The sequence below is a fragment of the Heptranchias perlo genome, chromosome 30, assembly GCF_035084215.1.
Source record: "Heptranchias perlo isolate sHepPer1 chromosome 30, sHepPer1.hap1, whole genome shotgun sequence".
In the NCBI taxonomy this organism is placed as follows: domain Eukaryota; kingdom Metazoa; phylum Chordata; class Chondrichthyes; order Hexanchiformes; family Hexanchidae; genus Heptranchias; species Heptranchias perlo.
In genome coordinates this window covers 12,659,095-12,676,591 of record NC_090354.1, presented here as the reverse complement: position 1 = coordinate 12,676,591, position 17,497 = coordinate 12,659,095, and the positions used below count along the sequence as shown (strand labels likewise).

General features: G+C 40.7%; 1 protein-coding gene across 1 annotated transcript in view; it reads left to right on the top strand.

Annotated features, from left to right (window-relative positions):
• si:busm1-163l24.4 (uncharacterized protein LOC368754 homolog) overlaps positions 1-17,497 on the top strand; it is a 65,030-nt gene that overhangs the window by 39,489 nt on the left and 8,044 nt on the right. Inside the window, exons 14-20 of the mRNA XM_067968930.1 lie at positions 832-1,013; positions 1,854-2,203; positions 7,528-7,615; positions 8,509-8,586; positions 9,293-9,333; positions 11,974-12,057; positions 13,655-13,712. Coding sequence (XP_067825031.1) covers positions 832-1,013; positions 1,854-2,203; positions 7,528-7,615; positions 8,509-8,586; positions 9,293-9,333; positions 11,974-12,057; positions 13,655-13,712 — 881 coding nt within the window. The remainder of the gene's footprint in view (positions 1-831; positions 1,014-1,853; positions 2,204-7,527; positions 7,616-8,508; positions 8,587-9,292; positions 9,334-11,973; positions 12,058-13,654; positions 13,713-17,497) is intronic.

Genomic DNA, 17,497 nt, shown 5'->3' with positions numbered 1-17,497 from the left:
CAAAGAGAATATTTTGGTCATAATGGACCAAACCACAAGCAGTGAAAGGAGTATACTCTTTGTTGTTGGTGCTGATTATTTTTATATTATATTAAACATGATGATGGATATTTGAATAGCAATAATGGACAGTATGTTTTCCTTGCCAAATGCTGACCAGTCTGACATTTGTTCTTGTTCTGCAATTATCTGACCTTGTCATAATTTGACAAGATGGTATATACTTGCTCCCAGATAAATTAGCTGCAAAGAAGAATACAGCCAGTAGAGGTTGGTTACTATTTATGACCCAAGTTTGATTTAAAAATTGTTGAAAGCAATAATTGTAATTGGCTGCTCTGCGGAATAACTAGTAGAGTGAAACAGAAAATTGTAAATACTGCACATCTGAAATAAAAACAAAATCCTAGAAATGTACAGCAAGTTGGTCAGCATCTGAACAAAAGTTTAATGTTTCAGGTAGAACTTAACTGGATGATGGTTCAATTGTACAACCTGTTTTCTCCAAGCATGATTTACATTGATGTTTTAGTCTTATCCTAAAGTACTGTTACTGACAGTGTTATCTCTGCCATACAGTTTGAAATGGTATTGCAAATGTTCCTGTGCTAAATACTGCCCCCAAAAAAGCTCTGCACTGCTCTTCCAGTTACAAACCAAAAGATTCTTTGGAGTATTTTGTAATGGTCATGTGTTCCAAGTATCTTGGGAATGAGAATGAATAGATAAACAGAATATCTACCTTGTGTTAATACATGTCTGCACATGTAGATCTCAGTTTAATGTAACTCATATATTTAACTGATATTAATTTGTTTCCTTTGTTGTCAGCCCAAAACCTCTTACTTCCCTCGTGGATTTGGAAATTAGCCGAATACCAGAGAGATTTCAAGCAGTGACTGTGCTGAATCAATTCCAATCTAAAGCAGGTTCTCAGGGAGAAATGACTGATTCTCCAAGTGCAGCACAAAAGAAAGAGGAGATAAAGGAACAAATAAACTCAGAGAGTGAAGGTATTTCTCATATATAAGGGAAAGCATACAATCAAAACATCCACAAGAGTTTATTTTGAAGAAGGGGGTGGGGGGGATCTAAATATGTCCTATATGTATTAAAAGCAGCACAGGAATTTAGCACACAAAACAATTGGTGTAATCTGTAAAGATCTGCCTGGGAGTGGAGCAAAATAACCTGGCATAGTCTGCATGCCAGGTTATTTTGGTTACAAAGTATTACTGTCATGTCCTAACACCTCTGATTCATAAGTGCTTCTGTGCTGCGGAGTTCCAGCTAGCCTGAGTGTGTAGATCTTAAGGGTTTTGCCACTAGGGGTTCTGCACTAATTTGGTGTTCTCTTGTTTGTATGTGCCTTCAGATCAATTGATGTGATGTCTTGTGACCAAAATTTAGCATAATTCTAAGAGATCCATGGTGTGAGTTCAGGTTGGGTAGGAGCCCTCTGTTACAGATGCTAGTGTCTGAATGGGGTGGGGGAGAGGTTATAACCACGAGGACCAAATAATAATGTTGATCCATTTGGTACAATTTAGTGCTGCAGCTGGGGCAAATCTGTGCCTTCTAATTGAGTGTGAAATCAATCTTCATTTAAAAAAATCCTTAAGTGTTGTAAGACTCCATGCTTACTGCTAAAATGAAGGTTACATTCAATGGCTTGAAATTTATATTTCATTTTTTTTACAAAATTACACTTGGGACCTCACTTCAGTTGTTGCCTAGACTTGACTTCTCCACTAGCTAAAAGCCAAGGATTGCTAATTCTTGTATAAAAATGTCTAGGTACTACAACTTCTAGTATTTTACAACCTTGCTAATCAATGTGTTTATTTTTCAAGGAAATGTTGATGCTGGTGATGAGCTGCTGAGAGACATTACATGGACACAGAAATTAGAAAGTACAAGGAAGAGAGACTGTGTTTTGGCACTAGCAAGAAGTCCTTCCATTTTGTCTTCCATGGTGGGATGCCAGCCTGCACAGAGAGCTGGGAGCCCAAGCATGTCACCGCCCCAACACGAGAGAACGGACAGAAAGGCAATGTCCAAAAGCTTCAAGCAGAACCGATCTTCTCTTGATTTGTCTCCTGTTTTCAACAAAAGTTCAAACTCCACTCCCAACAGGAACGCAGTTGTGACAAATCAAAGAAAAATGTCCTTTGTGGCTTCGGGGCTGAACAAACATGAAATTGTAAGTTTAAACCATGTCAATTTTAATATTTTCAGAAGCAAATGAACATTTAATCCCCTTCAAATTTAGACATCTAGTACCATTGGCAAATGTCTCAAGGTAAAAGCAAACTGTTATAAAGAATTTGCTTTTTTCTGCCTTTCTATTGACTCTCCAGTTAATTTTGTTTAAGCATTGTCTGTTGATCAAATCACTTGGGTGTATTGGCTGACCAGGAGGAATTACTGAACCTGACCATGGGAGGGAGCTGAATTAACAGTTATAATCATTTACCCAGAGTGGTTCAGCTTTCATGTTAATTCGGCTCCTTTTATACTGTTGAGCTCAGCAACTCCTCCAAACCAATTCCCCCAATATCATCAGCACTCAATTGTTAGATATTCCACAAAATACCTGCAGAACAACAGAAGTGAGCAGGATGGAGATGGCAGCTATTTAAGTGACCTAATAACTTGTCTGAATTTGTGGCATTTACCAAGATACAACAAAATATGCTGCTGAACTTTACATTGTGAAGTTCATTGAAAGAACATGCAGAGGTTCTGAGGAAATATGCATATTTTGAGACACTGAGTGTATCTGAACTTCATTATTGACTTGCTGAAAATACATGACTTGAATAAATCTGGATTGGAGTCTGACACCAAAGGGAATTGCTGTAAAATTAAACCTGAAAAACACCGCAATATTAAAACTAAAGTGCCAAGAGTACTACTTTATGCCTTTTATAGTTTATATCTGACTTGATTTTCTGCAGCTGTGTTATACAGACTATCTGTAATCTACAGATACAAGTTTATTGTGATGGAGAAGAGGTTATTGCAATTAAGACTATTGCAGAGATTTGACTTACCAAATCCAGTCCTGGTTTTTGGGCTGCTACTATCTTGCACCTTTCCATCCAAAATGATATCCACAATTATTAAAAGATGATAATTGTTACAGCATAATTACCATTTTATATCAAATTTTGGACATCAGCAAATGAGTTAGAAGCTTTAATTCCATCAGAGTTTAGAGGATGTTCTACAGTGTAAGAAGCAAAGTTTTGAGCATATCTGCTGAGGCACTTTGATTGAATTACATCCTTTATCTCACTCTTGGTCATTAATGTTTTATATATAAAAAAAACTAGGATCAGTAATGGTGACCATGAAACTACCGGATTGTCGTAAAAACCCATCTGGTTCACTAATGTCCTTTAGGGAAAGAAACCTGCCGTCCTTACCCGGTCTGGCCTTTGTGACTCCAGACCCACAGCAATGTGGTTGATTCTTAAACTCCCTCTGAAATGGCCTAGCAAGCCACTCAGTTGTACAATCTCGCTACAAAAAGTCATAAAAATAAAACCAGACAGACCACCCGGCATCGGACCACTAGGCACCGGACACGACAAAGGCAAACTAAGCCCAGTTGACCTTGCAAAGCCCTCCTCACTAACATCTGGGGACTTGTGCCAAAATTGGGAGAGCTGTCCCACAGACTAGTCAAGCAACAGCCTGACATAGCCATGCTCTCAGAATCATACCTTTCAGCCAACGTCCCAGACTCTTCCATCACCATCCCTGGGTATGTCCTGTCCCACCAGCAGGACAGACCCACCAGAGGTGGTGGTACGGTGATTTACAATCAGGAGGGAGTCCCCCAGGGAGTCCTCAACATTGACTCTGGACCCCATGAAATCTCATGGCATCAGGTCAAACATAGGCAAGGCTGATTATCACCTACCGTCCACCCTCAGCTGATGAATCAGTCCTCCTCCATGTTGAGCACCACTTGGAGAAAGCACTGAGGGTAGCAAGGGCACAGAATGTACTCTGGGTAGGGGACTTCAATGTCCATCACGAAGAGTGGCTCGGTAGCACCACTACTGACCGAGCTGGCCGAGTCCTGAAGGACATAGCTGCCAGACTGGGCCTGCTGCAGATGGTGAGCGAACCAACACGAGGGAAAAACCTACTTGACCTCGTCCTCACCAACCTACTTGTCGTAGATGCATCTGTCCATGACAGTGTTGGTAGGAGTGACCACCGCACAGTCCTCGTGGAGACGAAGTCCCATCTTCGCACTGAGGACACCCCAACATGTTGTGTGGCACTATCACTGTGCTAAATGGGTTAGTTTAGAACCGATCGAGCAACTCAAAACTGGGCATCCATGAGGCGCTGTGGGCCATCAGCAGCAGCAGAATTGTATTCCAGCACAATCTGTAACCTCATGGCCCAGCATATTCCTTACTCAACCATTACCAACAAGACAGGGGATCAATGAGGAGTGTAGAAGAGCATGCCAGGAGCAGCACCAGGCATACCTAAAAATGAAGTGCCAACCTGGTGAAGCTACAACACAGGACTACATGCATGCTAAACATCAGAAGCAACATGGTATAGACAGAGCTAAGCGATTCCACAACCAACGGATCAGATCAAAGCTCTGCAGTCCTGTCACATCCAGTCGTGAATGGTGGTGGACAATTAAACAACTAACGGGAGGAGGAGGCTCTGTGAACATCCCCATCCTCAATGATGGCGGAGTCCAGCACTTGAGTGCAAAAGACAAGGCTGAAGCGTTTGCAACCATCTTCAGTCAAAAGTGCCGAGTGGATGATCCATCTCGGCCTCCTCCTGATATCCCTACCATCACAGAAGCCAGTCTTCAGCTAATTCGATTCACTCCACATGATATCAAGAAACGGCTGAGTGTACTGGATACAGCAAAGACTGAGTCCCGACAACATCCCAGCTGTAGTGCTGAAGACTTGTGCTCCAGAACTAGCCGCAGCTCTAGCCAAACTGTCCCAGTACAACTATAACACTGGCATCTACCCGACAATGTGGAAAATTGCCCAGGTATGTCTTGTCCACAAAAAGCAGGACAAATCCAATCTGGCCAATTACCATCCCATCAGTCTACTCTCGATCATCAGCAAAGTGATGGAAGGTGTCGTTGACGGTGCTATCAAGCGGCACTTACTCACCAATAACCTGCTCTCTGATGCTCAGTTTGGGTTCTGCCAGGACCACTCGGTTCCAGATCTCATTACAGCCTTGATCCAAACATTGGTAAAAGAGTTGAATTCAAGAGGTGAGGTGAGAGTGACTGCCCTTGACATCACGGCAGCATTTGACCAAGTGTGGCACCAAGGAGCCCTAGTAAAATTGAAGGCAATGGGAATTGGGGGGGAAAACTCTCCAGTGGCTGGAGTCATACCTAGCACAAAGGAAGATGGTAGTGGTTGTTGGAGGCCAATCATCTCAGCCCCAGGACATTGCTGCAGGAGTTCCTCAGGGCAGTGTCTTCAGCCCAACCATCTTCAGCTGCTTCATCAATGACCATCCTTCCATCATAAGGTCAGAAATGGGGATGTTTGCTGATGATTGCACAGTGTTCAGTTCCATTCGCAACCTCAGATAATGAAGCAGTCCGTGCCCGCATGCAGCAAGACCTGGACAACATCCAGGCTTGGGCTGATAAGTGGCAAGTAACATTCGTGCCAGGCAATGACCATCGCCAACAAGAGAGAGTTTAACCACCTCCTCATGACATTCAACGGTCATCGCCGAATCCCCCACCATCAACCTCCTGGGGGTCACCATTGACCAGAAACATAACCGGACCAGCCACATAAATATTGTGGCTACAAGAGCAGGTCCGAGGCTGGGTATTCTGCGGCGAGTGACTCACCTCCTGACTCCTAAAAGCCTTTCCACCATCTACAAAGCGCAGGTCAGGAGTGTGATGGAATACTCTACACTTGCCTGGATGAGTGCAGCTCCAACAACACTCAAGAAGCTCGACACCATCCAGGACAAAGCAGCCCCCTCGATTGGCACCCCATCCACCACCCTAAACATTCACTCCCTTCACCACTGGCACACCGTGGCTGCAGTGTGTACCATCCACAGGATGCACTGCAGCAACTTGCCACTGCTTCTTCGACAGCACCTCCCAAACCCGTAACCTCTACCACCTAGAAGGACAAGGGCAGCAAGCACTTGGGAACAACACCACCAGCATGTTCCCCTCCAAGTCACACACCATCCCAACTTGGAAATATATCGCTGTTCCTCCATCGTCGCTGGGTCAAAATCCTGGAACTCCCTACCTAACAGCACTGTGGGAGAGCCTTCACCACACAGACTGCAGCAGTTCAAGAAAGTGGCTTAACACCACTTTCTCAAGGGCAATTAGGGATGGGCAGTAAATGCTGGCCTTGCCAGCGACACCCACATCCTATGAATTAATTTTTAAAAATACAATACATGATGTATTTATTTAATTCTTGATGTGCCGTGGGCCCACTTAGTTGTCAGTACTACAGCTAAAATGAGGTTGAACTGCTCCATGGACAGAATAGTCAAAATTATGTAAAATTCGAGTTTGCCATACAGAAGAGCCCTTTAGGAAGTCAGGAAAAAACTGAAATTGCGCAGTTAAGTGGAAGAGGAGGGTGTGTTTTTTAAATTGTATTTGAAGCATATTATTGGAAAAGCCAATCACTTTAACTTGCCCACAGTATATCCTGACACTAGGCACAAAAGTGGTAGAAATATATAATTTATTTTGGTGTAACCTATTGCGTCAAACATACACACACAACTGGAGCTAGAAGGCAAATATAATTGGAATTCGAGATGTCATATTTATATGCATAAACACATGCTGACATCTTTGCTTTGGACACGAAACCAATTTTGAAGCTAAAATGGATAAGGGATTAATCTATATGTGTACTGCATGTTCAACCATTGAATGTGGCTGCTGTTATCACAAAAATTGAGAGAATCGCTAAAACTTGACGACCGTGACATTGCAGTGCTCAGTTCTGTATGCTAATGTTACTGGTGACAAGAAGCTGACTTTGACTGAGTATCCCAGTTAAACAATGAGATGTAATTATCTACAAGCTGTACCACTTTTTGCTGCCAACGTACCAAAAAAAAACTTGATAACCGCATCTACCACCAACAGTTTCTTTAATTCATGTGCCTGAGGATTTGATTTTTAAAGTGTGTGTGTGTGTCTGTGTGTTTAATAAAGGTGCTGGAATATCAGTGCCAGGGAACGGTGGGGGAAATTTGCCCATCCGTGATCCTATTACCCTACTTGCTGCTTCTTTATAAGTGTGCACTCGACGGATATCTTGTTTGTTTCAGAAGACAATTTCTGGTTTGCTTCCAAGTAAAGTTTCATAATTGAAGATCCTGCAAAAATTAGGTTAATCATAGCAGTATCTGAATTAAGTAATTATAATGAATTGCCATGGTAAAAGTTTGTTATTAAATTGTGTATGAAAGTGAGTTGATTTTTCTTTTTAACTTCAGCAATTGATTGAAACGTTTGCAAGAAAAACAGGGGCCACATTCCTCAATAATTTTTCACCTAGTACAACCCACGTCGTCATGAAAACAGGTATAGTATTATACTAGCTTTATCTTTTTTAAATATTTTTGAATTCAAGAAAAAAAATTGGTGTTTCTAGCAGGGAAAACAGAATTACCTAGAATCTACAGCACAGAAACTGGCCATTCAACCCAACTGGTCTCTGCCAATGTTTATACTCACCAGCCTCCTCCCACTCTAATTACCTCTTCCCACCCTGCCCCCATGTCCTTTTATTCCCTTCTCCCTCGTTTATGCAACAATTAAGTATATGTAAAACATTTCTTCCACTGATGTTCACTAGTAGGTAAATGTAAAAACATTAAAGGGGAAACACATGTAGATGTGAGGATTAATATTAATATCAAAGCTGTTTTTTTTTAAAGGGTTTCCTGTTGATTTGTTGAAACACCTGCCTTAATTTTGACACAATGTTGGTTGCAATTGTACCAAAATTCAGTGCCTAATAATTCACACCATTCACCTGAGGAAGGAGGAAGCCTCCGAAAGCTTGTGGAATTTAAAATAAATTTGTTGGACTATAACTTGGTGTTGTAAAATTGTTTACAATTAATAATATTTGTTTAGTTACCTTGCTCCTGGGATCCCAGTAACATGCAAACTTCATATGGCATTAAAAAACAACTTATCTAGGCTGTTCATTTGGGATTATTAATGAGAAGGTGGTTTTCTGCAGTTTAATTTATCAAGATTAAACTTTAGATACAAATACAAAGTATCTTTAAGGATCCAAGCACAGTGTAAGTTGTAAACTTTCCAGTGAAGAGGAATATAGTAAATAAGGGAGATCAGTGAGCCAGCTACCTATGTATTGAAAGTTCTGTGTTGGAAAAATGTTAAAATTATTGCCATATCCAAGTTGGTGTGTTAATGCTGCATTTGCTTCCTGCTTTACATTTCAGATACAGATTTAGTTTGTGAGAGGACATTGAAGTACTTCATGGGAATAGCAGGGAGGAGATGGGTTATCAGTTATCAATGTAAGTACAATTTATTAAAAAGTGTGATATAATTATTCCATCAGTTTATTGTATTAGCATTCTGACCAAATTTTGAAAGAAATTGATGATTAATTTGAAGAGAATGTTAAAGTTCCTAAACTGAAAAAGAAATAACTTACATTTATATAGCACCATCACATTCTTGGGATGTCCCAAAGTACATTGCAACTAATGAAATACTTTTGAAGTGTAGTTGCTTTTGCAATGTAGGCAAATGTGGTAGCCAATTTGCAAACGGCAAGGTCCTACAGAAAGCAATGAGTTAAATGACTAGCTAATCTGTTTTGTTGATGTTGGTTGAGGGATAAATTGTTGGCCAAAACACCAGAAGAACTCTTCTGCTCTTCAAATAGTGTTAGCAAATCTTTTATGTTCACCTAAACTGAGGCCTTGTTTAGCCACTTAACGTCTAATCCGAAAGACAGCTCCTCTGAAAGTACAGCACTCCTTCAGTACTGCACTAGAGTGTCAGCCTAGATAATGGGCTCAAGTTTCTGGAGTGAGACTTGAACCCATGAGCTTTTTACCCTAAAATTACTACCACTGAGCCAAGGCTAACACTTGGATCAGCTTTGTAAAACCTTAATAGCTTCTTGGGAACTGAAAACTGATTATTGTTAAGTACTTGATAAGACAGAAATTTTAACTAAGATTGTATCTTACTAGCCAAATGATTTATTTTCAGGGATCATTGAGTGTTTCAGAGAAGGCACAGTAATTGATGAGGTATGGTTGCTTTTTTGCAGAAAACATTAGTTTGCATTTTGGTATAAACAATATTTATAATTTTGGGTGTGTGTCCGTCCGTCCTATAGAAACCTTAGTTTGCATAGTTGCTGGGGCGTTACTTTAACCCACTGCACTGAATATTAATGTTCACTTTTGGCTATGTATTTATACAGGAAAATTCAGAAGTGCAACCACAATATATCTTGAGACTTTATTGTGGTTTATGTTTTTAATAACATAGGATTGGTTTTTTTTATTCGTTCATGGGATGTGGGTGTCGCTGGCGAGGCCAGCATTTATTGCCCTTGAGAAGGTGGTGGTGAGCCGCCTTCTTGAACCGCTGCAGTCCGTGTGGTGAAGGTTCTCCCACAGTGCTGTTAGGAATGGAGTTCCAGAATTTTGACCCAGCGACAATGAAGGAACGGCGATATATTTCCAAGTCGGGATGGTGTGTGACTTGGAGGGGAATGTGCAGGTGGCGTTGTTCCCATGTGCCTGCTGTCCTTGTCCTTCTAGGTGGTAGAGGTTGCGGGTTTGGGAGGTGCTGTTGAAGAAACCTTGGCGAGTTGCTGCAGTGCATCCTGTGGATGGTACACACTGCAGCCACAGTGCGCCGGTAGTGAAGGGAGTGAATGTTTAGGGTGGTGGATGGGGTGCCAATCAAGTGGGCTGCTTTGTCCTAGATGGCATCAAGCTTCTTGAGTGTTGTTGGAGCTGCAGTCATCCAGGCAAGTGTAGAGTATTCCATCACACTCCTGACTTGTGTCTTGTAGATGATGGAAAGGCTTTGGGGAGTCAGGAGGTGAGTCACTCGCCGCAGAATACCCAGCCTCTAGCCTGCCCTTGTAGCCACAGTATTTATATGCCTGGTCCAGTTGAGTTTCTGGTCAATGGTGACCCCCAGGATGTTGGTGGGGGATTCGGCAATGGTAATGCCGTCGAATGTCACGGGGAGGTGGTTAGACTCTCTTGTTGGAGATGGTCATTGCCTGGCACTTGTCTGGCGCGAATGTTACTTGCTGCTTATCAGCCCAAGCCTGGATGTTGTCCAGGTCTTGCTGCATGCGGGCACGGACTGCTTTATTATCTCGGGTTGCCAATGGAACTGAACACTGCAATCATCAGCGAACATCCCCATTTCTGACCTTATGATGGAGGGAAGGTCACTGATGAAGCAGCTGAAGATGGTTGGGCCTAGGACACTGCCGTTCCACCATAGCCCATAGAACCTGGGAGTGAACTCTGGATTGAAACCTGCTGTTCTCCATATCATCTCCCTATTACATACTGTAGCCGTACCATTCTGCCCACCTTGTTACTGCCAGTTGCATTAATGTAAACATTGTATACCATATGCAGACAAAAACAAACTCTACCCTGGAGGTTAGACCTATAATCAGTTTTCTGTTATTGGTTTGCAATGTAGAAGCCAGAGTAATGTCACTGGCTTCTTTCTAATCCTGCCACAACCATGTCAGTGTTTTGATGGTCTAATTGCAAACTGAGTTAAATCTGATTTGTGTATCTGGGACTTAGTGTAAAACATTATTCTGTATTTTGTCATGTGTGACATTAAAGGCCCCTGTGTGGTCTTAGTATCTAAAATGGATAACATCTTGAACAACTCAGACTTTCCGGTTGCAATGGCATCTACGTTACACCAACTGAATCACAAGTATGCAATGGGTGATCACTGACTGGATGATGTTGACACCTGACAGCATCATTGTGCCACAGCCCTCTCACTTCTGAGCAAGAAATGGACAGCTTACAGCTGAGATTGGACAAATTGCCCATGTAATGGGCCTAATGCATATAGAATTTTATAATCATGCACTCAGATCACTATTAATAATTTCAATTATTGGTCATAGTTTGTGTCCAAATTGAAGATGTAAGCTATCCGGGTTGCAAAATTCTTGGACCAGAAGGGCTGTAATTCCAATGGAAAAAAAACAAGCAAACTGAAGTGGATCGATACTCGAGTGGTCATGAGTTTCTAATTCTTCTCCCTCCACCAAATCCGAGTGTACAAAATGCATTTCTCTCTGTTCAGAGTGTTCTGACTGGTTGTGAATTATGTTACAGTTTGCAGACATAATAGAATGTATCTACCTCGATCTGCTTCAGAAGGATGCTTAAGAATACATTGGTTATTTTTTGGGTGGTTTTTATGTCATCAAGGTGATGTGAAAAGGTGTTTCATTCCTTCAAATCAACATCCTTCAACTGTTACCATTAAACCTTCTCGTGAGTTGGATACCACCTAGGCTAGATGTAGCAAAAAGCTCCCTCTATACTGCTGCGTTAGTATGTTTAAACTGCCTTTCATGTGGGTCCCTTACCAAGGGAAAATACTGTCTTGTATATCTAGATAGGTCTTAAACCAAACTCCAGAGATGAACAGGTGGTTTCCTAATCTATTACACAACCCCAGAAATCAATTTCCGAACTCAACTTTGTTTTCTTTATTACTCGATTGTATTCTACAAGTTAGAACTGTTGGGGACATGTAACACTTTTTAAAATATAAAGTTGGTAACATTGTACATACTGACACATCTTGGTATTGTCAAACGAATTTGCAATATTTCAAACTATTGCAACGATATATATTTTTGTTCTGAAATGTTGCAGCATGAGTTTGAGGTGCAGGGTGATGTAATCAATGGAAGAAACCACAAAGGCCCAAGAAAAGCAAGAAAAACAGCAGATGGAAAAGTAAGATCACCGATTGAGTTATAATGGCAGTCTTTCTTTCCCTTTCTCCCCCTTTTGGTGGAAGTCATTTTGATAGCTGACACACATACTTGCTTTCCAATAAGAAGGTTGTGAGAATCCTGAAGCTGACTTGTCTCTGCTGGCTTTTTGTCAATTGGTTACTTACATTTCTTTTGATAAAATAAGTTAGCAGCTAATTGTCATCTGAAAGAGTATAAAGTGTTGATGCCAGTCACGCTTGCACTGCTGTGAAATGTGTATGTGGGGAATTGTAGTTTGGCTACCAACTTAAACTTCAAGATCAAAACTCATAGCAGTGGTTCTAACCAGTGGCCAGTCAACTGCTGTTGGGCTCTGGTTGCCAAAACGATCTAGAGGGTCTTATTAACGGATATCAATTTTCCTGCAATTTACATAATCTACATTTATGACTAAAGTAGATTACCAAATAGCTGAAGAATTTTATTACAGTAAAGGACTTTTTCTTAATTAAACCGTAGGTTGATAAATTTTTATGGCAGGCTCTGTGTAATAAAAATAAAATGTAAACAAAAATAGTCTGGAGTTAGCAGAGGAATATATTTATTATCTAATCCATTGTTAATGCAGAGAATGAAATCTTTTGTTTCCATGCTTACCCGACCTATTGAATCTGTCATCAGCAAAATATTTTCTGTTTTGTCCAGATAAGCAAATCATTGTGTGCCAAGGTTTGAAAATCAAGATGTTTTACACACCCATTCATCACCACATCTCTTATTTCCACCCCTGCAATATTGCCCATCTCCACCCCTCTTCCAGTATTGAAACCCTCATCCATGTTTTTGTCACCTCCATTCTCAATTTCCCCAATGTCCTTGTTAGCCATCAACCCTTTACTCTCCACAAACTCGAACTTGTCCAAAACTCAGCTGCCTGCATGCTGCCCTGCACTAAGTCCTGGTCACCCATTACCACTGTTTTCATGATCTGCACTGGTTCCCTGTTCTTCCAACATGTGAAACTTAAAATTCCTTGTCCTCATCTTCAAAAGGCATCAAGGGGTATGGGGAGAGAACAGGAATATGGTATTGAGAGAGAGGATCAGCCATGATCATATTGAATGACGGAGCAGGCTCGAAAGGCCGAATGGCCTACTCCTGCTCCTATTTTCTATGTTTCTAAATCTCTCCATGATCTTACCTACCCTAATTCTGGAACACCCCACCCCTCCAGCCTTGCATCTCTTGCTGCACCCTTCGTCTTTTGATTCTGGTCTTTTGTGCCATTGGCAGAACCTCCAGCTGTCTCCGCTCCATTCTCTAGAACCCCCTTCTTAAACCTGTGTCCCCCTGTCATCTCTTTTACAAAAAAATTGTCAAAACCCATCTTTCTGCCCAAAATCCAAGTCGGCATTAATTTCTATCTCACTTTTCTCCACCTTCTAAAGCAGCTGGGACATTTTCAATGTTAGAGGCGTTTATATAAATGCAAATTGAATGGAAAGACAATGTATAAAAAGAATATTGTTTACATAAATTTAATATTGCAGGAATCTTGAATATTTTGATCAATTGCCACACATATTTTGGCTAATAGTTGGACTGTTGTTTTTCAGCTGCTGTTGAGCAATTACGCGGTTTGCTGTTTTGGCTCCTTTACAGGTATGAGCAGAGGTAAGAGCTTTTCAAGTTATTTGTCAAACTGCTATGTGGGTAAGTAGGACTTAAACTATTAATGCCTGAATTTAGATCCATGCAAGTTTGGTAGGTTGCACTTTCTTTCTAGCAAGAAAGAAAATTAAACCACTTGAATTAGTTACTACATAATGTACATTACCCAAATTTGTTGTACAGATTAACTGTAAATCAGTGCTTCATTCACGGGCATAATACACCAGGGTTTAATAGATTTAGGTGCTGGCAGATGTTCTTCAGGGTGATAAATGTATATTTAAGAAGTGCAGCAAGAATAATGGACTTCTGTTTTTCAGTGAGTGTAATGATTCCATAAAAATGCATTTTTTAAATCCAGTTGTTCCCCGGTTACAACACATACATACATTGCTGGGACAGTATACTATTTTTGTGGTTGTGTATCTAATACATAAATGGGGAGTAAGCCTTGTGTTGTGGATGACCTGGCATGGTATTCGGGTGTACTGGTGTGGTTGGCCATTGGATCTTTTTTGGTTGCATAACTATAGCGTTTTGAACTCTCATGGGCAATAGATTAAGTATATGTCTTTATCAAGTGGTGATTGGTATATCTTAAACTTAAAAATTCACTGTATGACTGTTTGCTTATATATGCCAAGAAAGTTTTGTAAAGCTAGTATTTGTTTTCCTTTCTAGCACACTTTACCAATGTCTTAAAAATGCAATGTTTGCTACTTTTAATGGAGGTGTAAATGCTTTATAGAACTTAGGAGGAGACCATTCAGCCCCTATTGTACCATTCAATTAGATTATGACTGATCTGTACCTCAACTCCATTTATCTGCCTTTGCTCCATCTCTTTTGATACCCTTACCTAACAAAAATCTGTCTCGAAAATTTCAATTGACCCAACATCGACATCCTTTTGGAGGAGACAGTTCCTGATTTCCACTGCCATTTGTGTGAAAAAATGCTTCCTGATTTCATTCCTTGTTCTGGATTCCCCCACTAGAGGGAATAGTTTCTCTGTATCTACCCTATCAAATCCCTTTATCATTTTAAACACCTTGATTAGATCACCCCTTAACCTTCTAAACTCTAAGAAATACAAACTAAGTTTATGTAACCTCATTAATTTAACCCTTTAAGCCTTGTTACCGTTTGAACTTGTGCTACTTTTTAAAGTGCAAATTTTCTTCCCTCCTTTTCTTTTCCCAGGGGTATTTGCTGTGTGTTGGGTTATAGTTCCATGAGTGCCAGTTGCCCCATCATACCGTTTTCCAAATGGTCATTACTCACGTGTGTGACTTGTGTCAACAGCCTGTTTGACAGCAGGAGGGCTGAGGCCAATCCTGCCCTTGCCCTATGTCCACTCAGAGGAGTGAAATAAAGGGAGGAGGAATTGAGAAACTATTGTAATTGAAGTTTGTTACATGCCTGATTTGTTCATGGTTAGAGACACTGGAGCTGCAGTGTGCTGCACAAGCACTATGTGTTATGCCACAGAGTGATAGGACACTGGTTTGTGCCTATAATTATCCACTCCATGTGTTTGTGACCCTAACTCTGCTATTGTGAGGAGGCACCAAGCAGAGGCTAGCTGCTTCCCGAGAGAGAAGGAAAATCAAAGGAAAAGTTCCCCCCCTCCCCTTTTTCCCATTGCATCGCTTGCAGCAGCTGCTTAGAGAGCACCTTTGGCACAGATATGGAAACAGGTTGCCTGTGCACCTTTTTGGCCAGACAATGGTGCCTCCTGTGGAAAATCCAGTGGGGGGAGGGTGGTTGAAAAAATAAGATGCCCTTATTCCTGATTACAGAATTGTAGCCCAGAAAAGCATCTTAACACTTGTCCTTAGAATACAGAATTTCATCTACATGACCAAAATTACTTTCCTGCTAGCCACCAGCAGTTTAAAAATAATTCAAACAGCTGAGCATCTGGACTCCTCATCACTTAGTGCCAATTGTAACCATGGTAACTTCTTTACTACGATTACCCTGAAGCAGTCTCTGGATTGTCAGTACAAAATAAACTCACTAGTGTTACACAGCTGAAGTACAAAAAACACTTGTACAATCAGCAGATTACTTCTCCAGACACTTTCTAAATGAAATGGAATGGAACAAATTTTCCCCACTAAAGTCAAGTGATGACTGGACGTGCTGCATCACTGTGTTTTCTTCAAATAGCGCAAGTTCTGTAGTGATACCTGTCTCTGCTCCACGCTATACAACCAAAATATCCGTGCTGGCCTAAAATCTGCAACTGAAGTTTTTTTTTTAGGAATATATACAGCACATGTAGGACTTGTCCTGTAAATAGAATGTCACAGATGACCATGTTGAATTCTATGAAGGAAACTTGTATAATTCACCGATGTCTTTGTCATTGACATTTTGCCATCTCCTTTCCTTGCGGAATTAAAGAAAAAAAGAGAATGAACTTGCATTTAGAGAGTACTTCTCGTCCTCGGGTCATCCTACGGTGCTGCACGACCAATGAATTACTGTTGATGCGTTATTATGTAAGCAAACCGACAGCCGGTTTGCACACAGCAAAATCCCACAAACAGCAATGAAATAAATGACCAGTTTATCTTTTTTGTTTTTGGCTGTGTTGTTTGAGGACTAAATGTTAATCAAGATACCGGGAGATCTCCCCTGCTCCTCTTTGTATAGTGTCATGGGATACTTTTATATCCACCTGAACATACAGATGGGATCTTGGATTAACATCGAGATCCACATTAAAAATACAGTGCACTGAATTTTAAATGTGAATCACACAGGTGGTAGACAGACATAAACACCCTTATGTAGGTGTATTCACACATTAAATGAGTCTGTAATTTTGCATGATTATATACAAGTCAATTGCAATATACTTGCAGCAATATCTTTTATAGAAGTAAATCTCAATCTGGTGCTCCCAGCTGTCCCAAGGTCACCGCTGTAATTGTCTCAATGGGCTAGTGTTTAACAATGTTCTCATGATCTATACCATAATAAAGATGCAGGTGTTTATCTCAAGTGACTTGAAACAGAGAGAGAACCTTTCTGCGTATGTTTCACTGTGTGCTAAAGATATATTTTAACCTTTTCTTACCCATGTCTCCTAACATCTCCCAACCCGTCATGGTATTTTTATTTTGTTTTACGCTTCATGAAAGCAGCGTTTGCATTTAGAAGGATTAACAAGTTACTGGCACTTAAAAAAAAAAGGCAATCTTTCCCTGCATTAGTAAATTCAATCAGTTCTTAAACTCCAGATAGCATTATCAGACCTTTTAATTAAAAACCAGTACCTGACAATAGCAGTAACAGCTTAGAGGCAGGTAGGAGAAATAACTGTTAAGATTACCTGTGAGGATAATCAAAGTAAATAATTGTATTTTTTTTCCAACTATCCTGATCGCCATGTTAAATTTGCAAGTGCAACAACAGTTTTAGAATTTCCATGTATGGAATCCAGTTCCTAGAGGGTGTGGGTCCACGGGACTGCTCCTAAATTGGTGGCCTCACTCAATGAAGCTGTAGTGAAGCCACTTTTGAGAGAGTGAGAGAGAGATTTTTGACTAGTTATATTGTACCTGACCAAAGGGCTATTTGATGCTTTCATTAGGTGCACAGATATGGAAAAGGATTTTGTTGCCCAGTACCAGCATCTCAACTGGAATGTAAATGCTTGCTCACAAGCCGTGGGGGCGAAAGAACATTTTTATTTAGTTTTCTGCTAATTTGGTAAACCATTCATTACCTGTTTTTTTTTTTGAGTACTAGACATGACCAAGCAAAAGAGAGGA